The following is a 19,272-nucleotide window of genomic DNA, read 5'->3' as shown; positions in this document are numbered from 1 at the left end:
TGTTCCCCACCTCGGCACCTGACAGAGGTCTCTCTGAGCAGCAGAACGCTGAGCCTCAAAGCCTTAACTCCAACATCGAGGGAACTCGGGTACTTTGGTTGCATCTTGCTTTTTGGTTATTGCCACCACCACAGCAGCGAGCAGACCAACTTACCTTGCCAACATCAGGATACCAGCAGTCATGGTCCAAAGAGGTTTTAGCTGCATTACTAATGATATTACTTCGCACGTTAGTTTAGTGAAAACAGGTCCTCTTCATGAGATTAGTAGTGTTGCTCCACCTTTACTATGCAGGCAATTCCAAGAGTCAGAATATGAAAAACACTGAGCTTTTTTACTTTTACGGACTAAGTATATTGACACCTTTTATACAAATAAAAGCAAATGATAGTATTACATTAATTTAACAAATTCTAATACAAAAAAAATCGCGTATTTCAATTTTAAAGCTCTACAGAAACATACAGCTCCCCAATAAAGATGTCCAGTCCGCTGAGCAATGTTTGCTCAAAATATAGTTATGAACTTAAATACGCTCATAAGTGTATTACACTTAAACTATACATTTGGAGAAACATTACTGAAATCAGAAATGAAGAAAATCTACTTATATTACCAGCACTAGCTGAACAGCTCAGGTGAGAAGTGGCCACCAGGTAAGTGCAGCACAGCCCACAGCTGGCACAGCTCTGCCTTGCTGGTGGCCGACCGCACCTTTCCAACACATTCAGTAGTCGCATGAATACTTTAGTGTTACTGATCAATAATGTAAAAGAAAATAACGTAACTGTTGGCGGTAAAAAATGAAACCACAAGCCACATCCAGATCACAGGCAAAACGTTGCCTACACCACCTACAGACAAAAAACTTTCTTTAATAAAACTGATTTACCAAATATTCAAAACAAATTTTTGTCTATTGCTCTACTTCACGCAAGTTTACTACTTTTAGGTTTTTAAATATTATGAAATGATTCAACTAGCTGAAGTAAAGGTATACAAAATGATCATCTATCAAACATTCACTTTATACATAAACATTTCTGAAACAGATTTACACTATACAATTAGTTTATACAGCTTAAACAACTGTTACAATGTCATTTATCTCAAATTGAAAGCAGCCAAAAGGCCTAAGATTTTTGTTAAAAGGCTCTTGCTCACCATTCAGATTTTAACTTTCTTGTCTCACGCTGCTCACATGCATGTCATCACATTTAGCACTGTAGGGTTCATTTAATTACCTATACATTATTCCATCTAACAGTATGCTGCAAAACTGGTTAACGTGCAAGAAAAGCTCATTAGCTCCAATGTGTTTTTTAAATACAACGTATCTACATTTTTCCCCAGAATGCTTTCGCTTCCTGAGCTAGACATAAAATACCTTAAAACAGGTTTAGATGCAGATCTGAAACCCCATAAGCAAACTACGTTAAAACGCATAGAGAGGACAAAAGAAAAAACAAAACAAAACAAAACACCCCCACACTTTTGATAGCTTGCACTACTATTTCTTTGCACTGTAATACATTTTAGATGACTCTAATAGTCTGTTCAATAAGGTAGTAAACTTATAGTTTAGACAATTAAAATATTATTATTGTTGCATATTGCTCTTGCCTTTTATACACAAGAACGTGTATATTTCACAGCCTACTAAATACTCCTTTTAATCTGGCCTTCTAAGTGGCTGGATTTAGAAATGCTACAGTCTGCAACAGAAGCATGCCATTTCAGTGGGGTTTTGTTTTTTAAGACCAAATCTGATTGTGTTCAATCCCAGTACCTAAGTTAGAGAAGGACAGCATATTAAAACTGATATTTTGCAGGTACATTTCAATATTTTAAATACATTTTTTATTTCCATAAAAGTCTGAGGTCACGGTTAATGAAAAAGAACAAATCTAGAATAAAAAACAGATTTGTGCATGGATGAAAATGGGTTTTGGAGCTATTTCTATTTTTTACTCTGGAGTTCATAAATTGTTTTGGAATGAAAAATTAATTTTCTAATCAAACAATGAAGTAAATTACAGTAAAAACTGTAGATATAAATAAGCGCATACAGTAAATTGCAATATGGTCAGCTTGGGTTTAAGGTGCTATTCCATCCGCCCGGAAGTCTTTTAAGGACTTTACCACGTGGGCATCATGTCCGGGAACCAGACTCTACCAAGATGCTTTGAAACTTCCCAATGAATCTGTTCTAAGCTGTATTTCTGATCAGGAATCAAAACTTCCTCCATAATAGAAAGCTGAGAGAGACGACCGCCACACATCTTCACAAACTCAACAAAGGCACTGCAAGAGACTTCACACTCTCCTAGGCCAACGGCTGACAGATACTTGCAACGTTCCGCAATACGGATCAGCTCCTCATCCAGCGGCCGCAATCCATTGGCGCACACCACCAGTTCAACTAGCCGAGGACAAGTCATCCCAACACGGCCAAGTACGTCTTTGCTTACCGATCTTCCAAAGTACAGGTGAGTGACGGGTATTTCGTAACGAAAGAACGGGTCAAACTCTTCTTCGTACAAGAAAAAATACATTACTAAATTTACTTTAGGGGAGTGCTTGATGAAAGCGTCCCAGCTGCTCTTCTGAATTGTGTGGAACTGAGTCTGTCCAGGATTTTCACTGACGACATCGATGCGCAAGTGTTCTAACCTGACATGTTTCTCAGAAGACAAAGCAAGCAGAAGCTCATCGCTCAGCAGGTGGTAGTTCAGCGCCAATTCACGTAAACCATGACACTGGTCAGCCACGCAAAGGATACCTGGGACAAGAGAACAGCATGTAAAGGGTTACACAGATACATATACTAGTAACTGAACAAGAAACGTTAAGAGTGAGTTTGTTTTGTGTGTCAAGAGGGTGCAAAGACCACGTATTTCAACATGCAATCAAGACCTAATTTCAAAACAAAATCGTACTGTGAAACCAGAACATGAATCTTTTTCACATAAGCATGGTCTTGTGACTTCTTTGTATATGTATCTTACACCCCGTAGGTGCACTATGCAACAATATCGCTATTTTGCTAGGGAAACATAAAGAAGTTAACACATTGCATTGTATACTTTCCTGTGGGAGTTGATTCTCATGTGACAAATATATAAATAGCATACTCTTGACTGTTCTGCCCTGTTGTAGGAGCATGTATACTTAACTTCATGTTTCTAAAAGGGGCTTACTCATAATAAAAGTATTTCCCTAGCCTGGTCTAGAAGAACTGCTGTCCTCCTCTGCTGTTCTCTGTCACCTGAGGATGGCAAACATCAAATGAATGCTAGATTTTAATTAAATACAGAACTTGCTGCTGTCAGTATTTGTTCTTTCTAGTGAAGTGTAAATATTGAAATTTGGAAAAGCAACAGCAAAACAGAGTGAAACAGTAGAAACTGGAAGTAGTAATTCCTAGAACAGCTAGTTTCAGACTCTAATGAATCAATATAACCTGCTGCTCACAGAAGACAAAGACATTAACAAAAAGAATTCAGTTCAGTCTGTAAGGTTTCCACTCATCATATTTGCAGCTACAAGCCATGGTACCATACTGCTAACAGTACTTCAAAAAAAAAAAAAAAAGACAAAACACACACACAACAAAACCCAACCACAACAATGACCCTGTAAAAACAGTTTATAAGCATTCTCCTTGTTTCATTCAGGGGGCAGGGGATGGCATCCAAGATGAAGTGGAAATCCAGTTGTTGTGTACCTTCTACACATTCCAGAGATCATTTCCAGTCCTTAAATCATAACAGTTATTCTTACAGCAATACTCCACTCCTGCAACACATATTATGACCACTCCCTTTACGCAAACTCAGGCATGCTGCTCCACAATAACTAGGTCTGTTGACACATTAAATATTTTAAAGAGAGTTTCAAGATTGATGTTTCTGTTTGATCACTACACAGTTTCAGAAAACAACTTGCTACAAATTTAGCATCCAAACCAGCTTGTTGTCTTTGTTAACTGTGAGGGTACATTACTGACTAGTGCAACACAAGAAGGGAAGAACAGGGGTTCAACTTGCTGCGTTTTTTTATAGGTCTAAGACTGGATATCCACATCGCATACCGTCAATTAAATAATGTATCCTGCATATAGAACTGACAATGAATACAGTGTAAACAGTTACTGGAGAGCCTGCCTGGAGCCTGTGCTGTTCACAGAACATCCCCAGGCACTACCTAAACCTTTGTGACATGGAGAGGTAAATTACTCTGCTATCATACAGCACAGATTTGGACTAAAAAAAAACCATAAAAATCCCTCAACTAAGCTGCTGATGCAGATACACCCCACATCCACCATTCTCTCCTACCTCCCCATTCAAAGGGAAACAACCCTACCCTCAAAGCAGAGCAGAAACACAGGCCTTACAGAAACGCTTTCAGTTCCCTCTGTTCCAATAGCTAACGCTTCAGGTAATAAACAACAGCAACTCAATGCAGATTTTAAAAATAACCATTGTTTTGTTTTACAAAGTACTGTTGCAGTTCTAATGCAAGTTACAGTTCCTATGGTTAACAGCAATCAAAGAAGCTACCAATATGCTCATAAAGATCAGAAATATATAACTGCCTTTGTTTCTCCAGCCCAAACCCAAACAGGCCTCTTTATCTTTGTACAGTAATTTAGGGATTATTTAGAGCATCCTTTGTAAGAAATTCACAGTTTAATATGAATCCTTTTTCTTTATTCCTGCCGTAGTGGAGTCTCTCTTGCACTACTTGCATTAGTCTTCCCTGTCATTCACTAACAAATTTCTTAAGCACTAAACTAGTAACAAGCATTTCCGACCACCCAACTGCAATCTGAAGGCCTGTTTTACTGTTTTAAGTGCATCGATAAGTAATTAGTTTTGCATAATTCATGGTTTTTCCACATTCATAGCAGCCCACTAATTATAATATTCCCATTCGAAAAAAATCCAAGTCTCAGGGCTCACAGTTTCTCACTTTCCTTCAAGAGTACCGTTTTTTGAAGCCTGCATGCTCTTCAGCCAAGTATCCACATAATGGCTCATTTAGTTTGTTCCACTTTTTTCTCCATCACAGGGCACACCCATACCCAAATTAAGCAACCAAGTTCTCCTGCCTTCTGCTGAGCATTCTTGGGAATTACTTTCTTTTCCAAGCTAAAAATTACTGCTGAAGCAGCCTGTTCCTCCTGAAGAACATAGTATGGCTCCTGTACTTCTCAGACACAAGGATTCTCAAAATTTAATTCAGATAAACAGTCTCTCAAGCTAACAACCCCCTATCTATGATTACAAAGCTTTGAAGGAAGTAACATTCTAGTGAACACACTGGTGAACACATTGCTGGACAGATCTGCTGTAAAACAAACCAGCATTTTTAGGACTTCTTTATACAAAACGAAACACGATGTTTTTGTTTAAGAGCTACAACTGCAAAAGGTTTTAAGTTCGTGCTTTGTTTGCTATCACTACAGGAACATGTTCTCTGCTACAGTATCATTTTTCACAGATATTAGGAGTCCTGCTGGTGACTTTTATATATGTTTCCACTTATCCTCAGAAGAGGAATTTTACGAAGTTGCCAGCATCTCATTCCTCTTCCACTTCTCAGTGAAAAACTGTTAAGTACTAAGGTGATGGGATGTGAATTAATCTTAAATTTGCTGTGCACTGCATGAACCTTCCAAAAATGTTAATTCTATGAACTTCAACAATCTGAATGCTTTCCTTCTGATACGAGCTGACCTCATTCTTGCTACAAACACACTTAGAGTGTTAATGAAGTATATTTGGTAACGGCAGAAGTTCTGCACAACTCATTCTAATCTGCACTTCCCCTCCAGCAAAAGATTAAACTGCTTTCTTTCAGAAAGGCTAAACCATAATCCAGGACATTGCAGCACTCAAAACCCATACATAATGAACTGCAGAAGAGGAACTCTAGTTCCAAATGGCTTAGTTACACTGGAATACTTTAATAGTCACTGCAGAAGTAGTGCACTATCAAGTCAATACATACAATTTTAAGTTCCACAAGAGGTTCGTTTTTTGTTCAGAACGGACACATGCTATTTTATTGTTAGCTCAGTAGTCACAAGGCAAGTGGTGAGATGGATGGACTGACAAACAGTTGAATTAGTATTTTGTTTAGTGGCAGTTGCTGTAGATATTGCATTCACGCTCACTCCTACCTCACCCATGTTTTTTCAGGGCTTTAATGGTTTCAGACAGAATTTAAGGCATAAATTAAAAACAAACCACACACACCACAAACAAACAAACAACAAACCCCAAACAATCAAAGAAAACACAGTGGCTTACCAGCTGGAGAAACATGAGGACAACTGCTCATTTTCAACAGTTTGAGTGTGTCGCTGTTGTTAGCCACCAGCACTTTGAGAGATGGATCATCTACTGGTGTATCGTCAATCTTCAGTGAAGAGAGGGATTTGGAGTTTACAAACACCACTGTCAGTGCAGAAATAAAGTGAGACTGGAGGAAAAAAAAAAAAGTTTAAATGAAACAGTAGTATCTGAAATACAATTTCAATGGTTTTACACTTTACACAACAGTTTCGTAAGTGGTCTTAGAAAATTAAACTAACTAACTAACTAAATCACTGCTGGTCCTATATGCCAGTGACAAAATTATTAGAGTGGTAAAGGTCAAAAGACAAATTATGCCTAGAGTTGATTTCGGTTTCTTTTGAATATATGTTTTACAGGCTACATGTGAATCTATTATGAACAATAAAAGGAAGCCTGTATTTTAGAAGCTTTGAGGCTAAATAAGACAATAGCATGAGTGCCCACAAATAATTATTCAGCAAGATGAATAGGACCATAACATATCCCTCCAGTGAAAACCAAGAGAGCTAAAACAGGATTTAGATTAAGAAATAAAACAATATGCAAGAGCTGAAAGGATAAAGTATTTCTACCACATTTAGACTGTGGATTGTTTTCACTATGTTCAGGTTTGCTTACAGTCACATCCCAAAGCATATCAGAGAAGGAAAAAAAAGACATACAAAGACTAGTTAAAGATGTGGAAAGCCTCTTTGAAAATTAAGGATTAAAAATACATATTCAAGGGAACTACATGACGTGGCTGTGATCACTGCCAAAGATAATTGATAATCCTTCTGTAGCTAACCTTGCATAAATCCTATAGCCTACTTCCTTTCCTGAGGCTGTCCCTAGTTCTGTGTTGTCCATGTTGCCATCATTAGCAATGACATCACTCAGATCCAGCTAATAGTCTAGTTGTATCTGGCCCTTCTCATACAAGTGGACTGGATTCAAGAATTAGGTCTGTGAGTCATCCGAGACGTCACTGCCATAGAACAAGCAGCCCAGGCTACCCCAGCCACTCTTCTGCTCCTCAGCAACAGTAAACTTCTACCTCACTAGCAGGAATTATTGTTTAGAAGCACATGTAAAAGATTTGTTGTCTTCTAGACTAGATGCCTTCTAACAAAATCTAATTTTTGGTAAACATGCAAGGTAAAAATCTGACAGAAAATTTCATAAATACAGTGCACTTTGCCTAAGGATCTGATATATGACTATCTGACAAAGTATTGAAAATCACTATCTTATTGCTTTCTAAAGACAGCTCATTGTGACACAATCCCTACAGCAAGTCCCATGGATAAAACTCTACCACTCTTTCAATTACAATTGCCTCCTAAAGAGTCCCCACAGTGCCACAATACAACTACAAAGACATGAATCATTTGGCCTCCTGACTTGCATCATGTTGCTCACTATTACACTGAGGTCAAGAGACAAGAGGATTTAGAAGAACAAGGTCAGGACTACGTTCTCACATGATGCAGAAAATGAGTGAAACCTTAGTCGTCAATCTTAGCACATCATCTCAGTTCCTCCCTTTAACGGAGTTCAGTAATAAAGTTTTCCTTACCAAAGGTTCATATTCTTACAATAAAACTTTTCATAAAGTCATACAAATACTGTATGAACAACTGCCATACTTTGCTATAGAAAAATTTACATACTCAATTACCTTTGGTAAATCCATGAAGCTTGGCCGGGCAGTTGAAATCAGCCCAAGTGTTTTCAGAGAGCAATTCACAAGCTGCGATAAAATATCACAAGCTGCTTCTGCAGACTCCTTGCTACTGTCCACCTTAAAACAAAACAGATTTATTGGTTCAGAAAACACCGCACCAAACACAGTCCTTATGAAAAAGCAGAGTAAGGCAGATACACTTTTACTTTTTTTCCACTTTACCTTCTGAAATGTGATGTCATAAAAACCCACAAAACACTTCATTGGGAATGCACCAATGTAATTTTTTTTTTCCCAAAATAGTACATACCAAAAGTCCAAGATAATTTGCTACAAATTTACAACTCTCCTAAATACTTCGGTAAAATTCAGCATGGTGAGAAAGCAACTAAACAGTTTGTTCCAAGACATTTTATCCACATCAAATAATAAGCAAGTGGAGGTTCATTTGGGTCCAGAGCCTACCCTACTTCCTCTTTACCTTCTTCCTTATAAAAAACGTGGAAATTGTATAAATCCTTTTACTGTGTGAAGCTGATTCCTTTTACGATGACTCAGCTCATAACACAGAGCTGCTGAAGAGTTAAGTGCATTATCAGATGAACCTAAAGGATGGGGCCTTCATCATTAATAACACAACAGATGTGCAATGGATATCCTAAAAAAAAGAAAATCTTCACCAGTCAGCTTATTACACAATTGAATCACTTAATGTGCCTCCAGTGGATTTCCCTCAACACTCAGATGTTCTTTACAAACAACCTCTTACATACATTAGGCGTGACAACTTTGCAAACCTACAGAATGGTGAAAAGTTTGATCACAACATCAATTTTAAGTCTACCATAACCCACACCACCTTGTCAGTAACTGACCTAAGTCCAATGAATCTTAATTTTCTGCTTGAAAACAAGCTGAAAAACTTACATTTTCAACAACCAAATCTTTCCTTGCCTACATAAAAAAAATCCCAAGTTTTCAGCCACTTTCTTGTGATTATCCCTGCAACATTCTGCAACACTGTGAAGGGGCACGTGCAAGAAATGACATGGATATCACCCTACCAGTGAAAGGCATCTGAAATCCTTCAGAAACATTTGGTGCAAAGCAACATAGGCTGGAGACAGACACTGGAAAGCAATTCCAATACCACTATAAATTTTCTTTATTCAGACACTGATAAAACCCTGCAAACCTTGTGATAACCAGTTTACATCTCATATCGCATCAAGCAGTAGTGATACACATGATCGGGCAGAGCTGCCCCCGCTACCCACACGCAGATGATTCTACACTAAAACAGACAGATCTCGGAACAACTCACATGTCCACCTTGGTGCAAAGTAATTTCCTTTCCAAATTTGTCACATAGCTGATGCATACATAGTCATGACTGTTTCACAGCACTCTTCCAAAACAGTGCTATGTAAGCCAATATTAAAGGTTTTCCTCTGCTGAACATAATTCCATGACATTAACAAAGCCACTTCTGACCAAACAGTATTTCTCAGCCAAGTACAATCAGTAGATATCACATCCTGTGCAAATACCATGTACTTTTTCAGTTAACTGAAATATAGCTGTGTTGAGTACATGCCATGCGTGGAATATTGCATACAATTCAGTACTAAAACGGCTAGCTGCTTAGGAGTAGTACTGAAGTCACTCTTAGTGCACTAGAGGTTTTCTAACCATGAATATTAGATAAAAGTCCCTACAGCATGTGAAACAGGGAAATCCCCGATTTATGTATCCTAATCAAACTTAATTCTGAGGCAGGGACCCACAAGTACACTAGCATTGGAACTGGAGTACATCTGCCCACCCCCTGAGGCAGAATTCTAAGCAGCTAAGATCCTTCAAGAAAAGAGAAAAAAAGCAGCACCAAATAAAAAAAATCTCAAGCTACTGGAATTAAGGCAACTAAAATATATGTTCAGAACTGTTATTCCAAGTTTTGGTCCTGAAAATATATCCAAATAAATAAATTAATTGGCAGATAACCTCTATGTTTATAAGCCCATTTAGAAAATCCATTTCTTCAGTATACTAGGCCTGAGAACAAGGCGTACCCCGCTGAGAGCTGGCATATTTCTTTTTAAATAACTGGCAATCCTAACCACAGAAATAACACTGTAAGCCTTTCCTAACATTTAGTCATGTTTTTTTCAGCATGTTAAAATCTTTTGATCACAATTGTCAACCACCACTTATAAATATTTCAGTTACTGACATTAATTAAACCACAGTTCTCATGCTTTGATATTTATACAGATGAACCATCAAAACTGCCTCAAAAGTATTAAGGATATTTCCTTAAAACATTCTAAATAAAATGCAGGAAAAAAGAAAAAAGAGCTAAGTTTAACAAATGCTTTTATTTTTATAGGATTACTTTTAAAAAGCCTCCAAAATACACTACCTTGAAGCTTACATACTGCAGGTGATTGGAATGCCTCTTTATTATTTGCTTGATGAGTTCAGGATGCGTAGCCCTCAAATAAGAGGTAGCTGGTTGATTCAGTTCAAACTCAAAACACCTCCAGAGATCAGGCATATGAAACACCTGGTTCCAGCTTCGACAGACCTGAGACGCATGAGCACGATCCAGAAGGGGCAAGTACTGAAATACCTGCAGGATAATGTCTTGAAGCAGGTTTGCCCAGTCGGGACTCTGTGTAACTACAGTTTTCTCATCTATGACCTTGTGCCTCTTAAATTCTTTCTCAGTTGTCTCTTCAGACGAGCTGCTGTTGGCCTCATTGGTTTTCCTTCCTCGTTTCATTCTACAAAAATAATAATAACAAAAATTGTATATATTTTGTAAATGTAGGAGAGCTAAGAACAATAATATTAGTAGAAAACTGCACAGGTGAAAAAGCATGTTTTCCTGTAACCACACTTTTGCAGTTTTTCTTCTCTATATGAAGGACACAACCCCAAGTAACAACAAATTTGAAGTGGTAATCTAAAAATAACATAATCTGAACAGATATCTTTAATATTACTTATTTAATCATTAACAGCGCCAATCCATTTATGAGTCACTTTCCTTCCAGTGCTTCACTTTTGTGTTTGAGAAGACTTTGGACCTAATTTATTTTACTATTTTGCTGATTATCGCTCTACTTTCCTACTAATGGAAAGATATTTTCTAAACAATTTTGTGAAGACTGACACTGATATTGCTGCCTCGGTCCTATTTACCAGAAACAACATTTGAAACTGTGGAAGGTAAAAGAAAGTAAATAATGAGTGTATGCATGTTTGTAGGCACTGCACCTTGCAGATGTTGTGTCTGCCCAATCTATTTTTATTCCCAGACAGGAAGAACCTTTATTTTTTTTCAAATTTATTTTTAAAAGGTTACTTCAACATGCACCTATTTTGAATTAGTATCCTTAAAAACATATTTCATCAAGAATGCTGGTGTGCTTTCATTTTTCCAACTAACTAGCAAACAAGCATTATGAAAGTAACAGTCTGCAAGTTGCAATAAAAGAAAAGTTTACAGAAGAGTCAGCAAACCTTCTTCAAAATAATACTAAATTCAGCAAGTCTGAGGCAAAAGGTTCTCTCATTAGAAGTAGCATATACTTCTGCGACAGCGGTCACACACACATTGTACCTTATATTACATTCCTAAGAGGAAAAAAAAAAAACCTCACCACTACATACAGCCAAAAATAAATCCAGCACTGGGTTTTGATCAAAATGCGTTCTTTCGTACACACCATCTTACAACTGAACTTAGCATCCCATCATTTATTTTTAAACACTTCAATGAGATGCACATCATGTCCTAAAGGATCCACAAGACCTCACACTAGACAACAAAACACTCACTCTAGTCTCTAAAAAGCTAAGAGAATCCAGAGGTGGGCTGGGCTTTATATGTCTAAGCACCTCCCAGCCCCAGTGATTGCTATAAGATAAACATGGGCTTCATACACAGCGAAATAATTCTGGTTTAACACTCAAGTACAATTACACATATAAGATTATCATATGCCCAGTTAATTTGGGACCTAGACAATTAAGTTTCCCTGCTACATACTGCAACTACGTAAAAGTGTAGAAGTCCTTTTTAAAACAAAGTGTAATACGCTAGATATACAAGTGAAAAAATATACTGTTTATCATCCAATGCATCATACATTATTTTCTCAAAACCAGCACCTCCTTACCTATCTTTAAAACACTTTAATCCTACCTACTCACATGACAAAAGCAAAGTATCACTTAAGGTCTGAAGCCATTCATCAAATGATGTAAACAAACCTGAATATGAAAGACTGAAGAACAGAATTTGTCTTTTGATTTTTTTCAACTTCATTTTTCAATCCCAGTAGCACCTTAGGGCAAGCAAAAGCTGAAAACACTACTGGGCAAAAATCTCTAATTGCTTCCTGAGAACTATTTACTGCGACTCACAGATCGTGACTATGAGACTAAGCAAAACACGACTCTTGTGCTGAAACAAGCTTTACACCAGAGACAGTGATCTGTTGCTGAGCCACTAACTTCACTGGTAGAGAAGCAAGAAAACTGCATAGTGACTTAGAACCATCTGCAACTAACAAAAACATGAAGGAACTGGATTTCACAACTGTGAAAACTGAATAATTAAAAAAACAAATCAAGAAATAGATTAGCAAATCCACTGCAAACCTATAATGTTTGTGTTTGAGATAACTGCTAAGCATAGTTCAAGAATATTATTTGTAATAAGCTAGTCTGAAATGCAATATTTATTTAAACTTCAGGCTAAACAGATAGTTCAAACAACTAGGTCATAATGAACAATAACCATATGCAAGCTATTCACTTGCCAAATTTGGGGTTACATGTTTGATATCTTTAAGTCTTTCCAAAGCCATCTTTTGCTCATCTGTAAAAAACTACAGAAGGCAACTTTTAGACTTGGCTCTCCAAGTCTTCCTCTACAGAGATCCTTCCTCGTCTTTTGCTAATAAGGTAATGTATGTGCCTAAGTTTTCCAGAATAGGTAGGCTACTTTTATTACTGCATTAGGGGGTCAAGTTCTGGATTTTCTCCCTTATCACATTATAGGGGCTACTGTGCAGGTACAGTAGAGTTGATTCACATATACAGCACATATATTATAATTGATTTTTCCAGAAACATGAGCACTAGATCTGACACTTTTTTTTTTTTTTTTTCTGTTTTAGGAAAAAAAACAAACAGGAGTGAGTTGCCTCTGACAAAACTGTATGATTTTTTCAGCTGGAAAAATAACCTCTGAGATATGGTTGGTAGAAGTGGACCAGATCATCAACAGCCAACTTAAAGTTGCATGTCTCAGCTAACTTCGATAAGTTCTAAGTAGTTAATATATGCCAGTTACAGATCAACCCTGAAGTTGTAGATACTACCTGAGGATTTTATAGACAGTCAGTGAAGAAAAGAGACAACACGGCCATCACTAGAGCTATAGTGATCATGAATTTCAGGTAAAGTCTTCCAAGAAAATATGATGTATACTCTAAGGCTTGAAAAGTAGGGGATGGGAAAAGACAATTCCAGTTAATTTTCTTTTGTTACTGACATGTTGGATGTTCCTGTAACTGAAAAGAGAGAATAATCCTAAGTTTTCAAAAATACTGCCATGTGGAACTTCCACAAAACAGAAAAAGAAAAGCCTACACTCAAGACTAAAACCTGATTTTAACAATTATATTACTGTTTTGTCATCTAATTTCTAATTAATTTATTCAACTAATTTTTGTTATCTTGCTTCAACATTTATTGGAATAGCTTTTTAAAAACATAACTGGTTTCAACCTCTTAACATGCCTAACAATAAAACAAATACAAAATTTAAATAATTTTTAGATTATTCTGCAGACTTTTACAGACAAATATGCATTATGTATATAAAAATGCCACTTAAGAGAGTAAACCTTTCTGCAAATTTAATATAGGAACAGGCAAATGCAATTAGGCAGTTCAGTTCACTTTATGTATCTGATAGTCTAAAGCTCTAACCATTTTAAATCCAAGGCCCACAGAAATAACTTTTCAACGAGGAAGACATTGGTGTGAAATTCCATATTTACGTATTAGTGTACAGGTACAACCTACTTTTCAAACAATGACTGTTTATCACTTCAACACCTGAACCATCAATCTTGCTTTTAACTCCCTCCATCATACTCAGGACACACTTATTGTTGATCGTTTTTTCCAAATTGCTGCAACTTTGCTTTAAAATCTAAGATCTTGACAGAAAGGAGAAAAAAACAAACAAACAAACCGACACCCCCCAAAATAAAACCAAACCAACCAACCAAAAAAACTACAAACAACACTCCCCTCCCCACCCCCGAAACAATAGAAAATCAAAACCAACCCCCAAAACAGCCCATAACTACTAGGACAGAAAGCTGTGCGAAATCAGAATGCCTGACTCCTTAAGATTTTCCAAGGAAATTTCTCAACCTATTATAATAGCTTCTTTCTGAACTCCCCATCTGGGCACAACCCACGCCCCCTTGTTTGCAATACAGTCACGTTCAACCATAACCACATAGTTCAGTCATCAAGTAGGAGGAGGAGCCAAGCACACGCTTAACACTGTTTTTATTGCTGAAGAAGATGCAGACCTTATCCGGAACACAACAGCAGTCAAAAACCCCAACCAACCAACAACTAAGAACAACCGTTCACGGCTGTTTATACCCTGCTGATAACGCCTGGTCACGAATAGGTGTAACTGTGCTCGCTGCGTTGCTTACACCTCAAGTAATGCTGCTCCTGAAATAAAAGGAGTGCGTGCACTGATGGGAGGAACACTCCGAACGAGGGGGTGACCCCCCACAACCCTAATCCCCAATCGTCAAGAACAGCCAGCTCTGCTGAGAACAATGCAAGGTTTACAATGTATTACTGTTGTTACGAGAGAGCTGCGAAGCAGCGATACCGTATGGATGCCGAGGGTGAGTTTTAAGCCCCGCTCCTCCCGGAGAGGCTTCACCTCGGGCGCGGCTCCTCCCGGCCCAGCCCCAGCGCGGCGCCGCGGGCTCTGACAGCCCCAAGCTCTGCCGCCCCCACCGCTCCGACCTCCTTCTCCTCCCTGCCTCTGCAGCTCAGCCGGGGTCCGAAGGAAAGTCCCGCCGCGCCGCCCGCCCCCGGCCAGTCCCTTCACCTGGCGGCTCCCCTGCTGCGCTTCGCATTAACCAGGACTTGGGCCGCGCTGACGCTTCCGCTCCGGCCACATCAGCTCCCTCCGCTGAAGCCGACCCCAGCGCCTCCTTCGCCCGGCCGGCCGTCCCGTCCCCCCCGTGTCGATCCTCCCTTCCCTCCCACCCCTCTCTCTGTTTACTTCCAGCACCGGAAGCGACGCAAAGCGGCCAAGATGGCGGCGGGCCCCCTCCCTCGCGCGCTCTCGCGCTGCAGACCCGGGCGGGAGGCGGCACGAGCGAGGAGGGAGGGGGGTGCGCGCGCCTCGGGGGCGGGGCTGCCTGTGCCAACGGCCGCTGTGCCGCCGTTACAGAATCGCAGCCACAGAGTGGTTGGGATTGCAAGGGACGTCTGGAGATCGTCTAATCCAACCCACCTGCTAAAGCAGGTTCACCCAGAGCAGATCGCACAGGAATGTGTCCAGGTGGGTTTTGAATGTGTCCAGAGGAGACTCCACAGCCTCTCTGGGCAGCCTGTTCCTGTGCTCTGGAACCCTCAGAGTAAAGAAGTTTTTCCTCATGTTCAGATGGAACCTCCTGTGCTTCAGTCTGTGCCCGTTGCCCCTCATCCTGTCGTTGAGCACCACTGAAAGGAGTCTGGTACCATCCTCTTGACACCCACCCTTGAGATATTTATAAGCATTGATGAGATCCCCTCTCAGCCTTCTCTTCTCCAGGCTGAACAGACCCTGCTCTCTCAGTCCCCTGATCTGGAGCCTATTTCTGTTAATGCAGAACTGTGGTGCCCACTCCTGCTGAGTGCAGCGGCTGCTGGGGAAATGGCATGTTCTGCCGTCCTTTTCCTGTCTTCCTGGCTTGGCCAAGACTCTAAACACTAACCGCCTCCTGCCTCAGTGTACATGCCATCACCAGGCCGCTTTTCCCAGCTACTGCACTGCAGGGTGGCAAGGCCGGGGCTGCCTGGAGGCATCCTAGTCAGGTGCTCGGTGGTCAGGAAAGGGAGAAGTGAAATCTAGAAAAAAACACTGAGTGTAATACTGGCAGAGGTGCTGGATCTTCACCACTGACAGAGCCAATTGTCGCAGTAATTTGAAAGCCCCGTGTCAGGCTAGCCTTTGGAATAAGAGCATGTGTTTTGTAAGCACAAGCAGCGGCTGAAGGAACTGGAGCTGTCTAGCCTGGAGAAAAGGGGGCTGAAGGGAGACCTTATCGCTCTGTACACCTACCTGAAAGGAGGTTGTAGCATGGAGGGTGTTGGTCTCTTCTCCCAAGTATGAAGTGATAGGACAAGAAGAAATGGCCTCAAGTTGCGCCAGGGAAGGTTTAGACTGGATATTGGGAAAAATTTATTAACGGAAAGGGTTGTCAAGCATTGAACAGGCTGCCCAGGGCAGTGGTGGAGTCACCATCCCTGGAGGTGTTTAAAAGGCATTTAGATGAGGTTCTTAGGGACATGGTTTAGTGCTAGAGTTAGGTTAGGTTATGGTTGGACTCGATGATCCTGAGGGTCTCTTCCAACTCAAATGATTCTAAATGTAATGGAGAAAGCAAACAGTCAATGTGTCATCATCACTTAAAAGAATAAACCGTGTCTGCAATTGCTAACCTAAAGATATATAAATATTTTAAGTTTTAGGTCAGTCTGCTAATATAACAAAGATAAGAGTGACTTGCAAAACACCTAATCACGAACTGCAGACACTACTGATGTTGCCGCTCTAAACATTTTGAAGCCCACACAATTAGTTGAGTCTTGCTTTAAGACATATCTCAAGACTGTTGGATAAAGTGTCGTTTAGCTGAGTGTTGCTCGTTATATGCTAAAAGGATTGTGTAATGCAATATGCAAATATGTAACCAATTGGCTCTTTAGGGTGTGAACGCAGTGATAAGATTTTCTTTGTAATGCCTTTTACTTTTCTTGCTGGCATGCTGGCTTCATTCCAGCATCCAGATTTGCATATCTCTATAATAAATATCTCATCTCTGCCTGCTAAATTTGGCTCATTTGTACGCACACTGGGTAAAGAACCCTGCTTTGGGGACAACAAATGCTTAGTGGGTCAATCAGGCACTGGGAATTAAGTGTTTGATATGTTGCCAGGCAAAGAAGACAAAGTGACGAGTGACAATTCCCTTGGGATGCAGATGCCTTGTTATGATGTCCCTATAGATGTGGTGCCTCACATATAGATTGTATTTCAGTTCTGTACGTGACTGAAATTTTTAAAGTTGTTGGGATTCCCGAAACTTTATTTTTTGCAAGCTTGAGTAAATTACTGCTTTAATTTTTAGTTTTGGGCTAGTAGGTTACGATTCCAATTCCCATCATTAAGTTTATTGGAAACAGCCAGATGTGATGCAGTGTTCTCCCTAGTCTTGAAATGGCTTTGAAACAAAGTAACAGTTCTTTAGTGCTATCTCAAATGCCACCATCCCAGAGTTCTTTGAGAAGCACTTTATTTATTAAAAAAAAAATCTTCAAAAGCATTTTCTTGCATACTTAAAGTCTTTTAAAAATGAAACTTCCCCCTCCCCCCCCCAGTTATTTGAGATTATTGGTGGGAAGAAAAAAAAAAAGACGCATAGTAACAGCAATGATTTCCCATGAGAAATTTTCATTTTTTATTTTGAATTTCTGTGAGAGAATAATCTCTTTTCTGGAATTCACAAAGTCTTGAGACATTTACTACAGCTCAGCCATTATGGTTTTGTGTGTATTTATTAATCTACATCCAGCCTTCAGCTTTTGAGGAAATGCAACAAAAACCTGGAAATAAAAGGTGGGTTATCACCTCACCCTGAGCAGATTAATGAGCATCTCAGACATCCTTGTAATAGCATGTCATAACAAATACATGACTGTGTGACTTGCTCAGTTGTACAGAACCTTGGTAGATAATGAGGTGTACTTATGACTGAAGCAAATACTGGAAAGAAAACCGAATAAACTGTTTTGCTGTCCCCACCTATGAATGTTTTGTGGCTTCCATTCTCACTATTGAAGAAGTCTCCTTTCAGCCACATGTTCTGTTTATAATGACTGGTTTTCTAAAGGTGGGAAGAAAAAAGCCCCTGATAATAGTTTCTGGTAATTACAAGTCATATTCGCAAGGATCTAACTTGCAAGCTGCAGAAGATGCAGGAGAAGAAAGTGGACTGTGACTGCAAGGGGTTGACCCAGATCGGGGAAGAAGGATGTATTGCTTATCAATGATGCAGAGTGAGCAGCTGAGGCTTCTTCTTGTCATCTCCCTTATCTTTTTCTGGCAACATTATGCTGCTGACCTGATGTGGCTGATCCATGTCATGTGTGGTCAGTTGAGATATCTCTTCTATCTTTTCACCAAGATTAGTGGTCTGATAAAATTCTGGTGTCTGCTGCAAAAAAAAAAAAAAAAGAAAAAAAAATAATCTGGGTCCATCTAAAAGTCTCGGGAGATGTAACATCGCTGCAATTTCATTATTTTGAGGTAATGTTATTTTAAAACCCCTAATGCATTGTCCGAGTTTAGATGGGTTGACTTAGTGGTGGAGACTTATTGCAGTGCCTTTCAGTTCTGTTTTGCTGCCTGATATTTGGAGTAAAGAAAGCTCGCTTCAATGCTTGTGCCTTTATTTGCGTTGTTGTAATTGCTTGTGTATTTATGCACGCTAAGTGTGGGAGAAGAGGACAAGTGCAGAAAGAGCTCTCTGCATCACATCAGGTGGGGTGAAGCAGCCAAAATGAGCAAGAAAGGCAGCTGCAGCCAAATCAGGCCCTGGACATGGTGCAGAGCACTCCCAGCAGTGTCTGTGGTGTCTGTTGGCAAAGTATGATAACTGGGGAGTTTACCAGAATTTAATAAAAGAGAACCTATGGGCAGCTGGTGGCATGGGCACACTTTCATGGCACCTGGTGAGCCCCTTGTGGCTTGCTCTTGCTTAGCTGGTGGGCAAAACCATGCTGTTTGTAGAGGTCTTGGACTCTGAGGTAGCTGGAGCTGAGAGAGGTGGCAGCAGGTTAAGAAAGGTCCAAGTAGCAAAGGTCCAAACACAACAGAGTTCTGGTCTGCTGTGTTGTTGCCAGCTGTGG

At 39.7% G+C, this 19,272-nt stretch overlaps 1 protein-coding gene across 4 annotated transcripts; it reads right to left on the bottom strand.

The window, feature by feature from the left end:
• Window positions 1–339: 339 nt before the first annotated feature.
• FBXL3 (F-box and leucine rich repeat protein 3) lies at window positions 340–15,463 on the bottom strand. 4 transcript variants are annotated; one of them, XM_080361316.1, is made up of 6 exons: window positions 15,203–15,220; window positions 13,431–13,546; window positions 10,457–10,820; window positions 8,029–8,151; window positions 6,321–6,492; window positions 340–2,782 (listed from the first exon to the last, which is right to left on the bottom strand). In XM_080361316.1, exons 3-6 carry the CDS (start codon window positions 10,817–10,819, stop codon window positions 2,139–2,141), a joined length of 1,302 nt encoding a protein of 433 aa, XP_080217442.1. In that variant the 5' UTR covers window position 10,820; window positions 13,431–13,546; window positions 15,203–15,220; the 3' UTR covers window positions 340–2,138. The 4 variants fall into 4 exon arrangements, with proteins under 4 accessions (XP_080217442.1, XP_080217444.1, XP_080217443.1 ...); XM_080361318.1 differs by lacking the exons at window positions 13,431–13,546; window positions 15,203–15,220 and adding an exon at window positions 15,380–15,463; XM_080361317.1 differs by lacking the exons at window positions 13,431–13,546; window positions 15,203–15,220 and adding an exon at window positions 15,389–15,402.
• Between the last annotated feature and the right edge of the window lie 3,809 nt (window positions 15,464–19,272).

This window comes from Nesoenas mayeri, assembly GCF_963082525.1.
Source record: "Nesoenas mayeri genome assembly, chromosome: 1".
NCBI lineage: Eukaryota > Metazoa > Chordata > Aves > Columbiformes > Columbidae > Nesoenas > Nesoenas mayeri.
The sequence above is the reverse complement of the archived record's forward strand: the minus strand, read 5'-3'. Positions and strand labels throughout refer to the sequence as shown.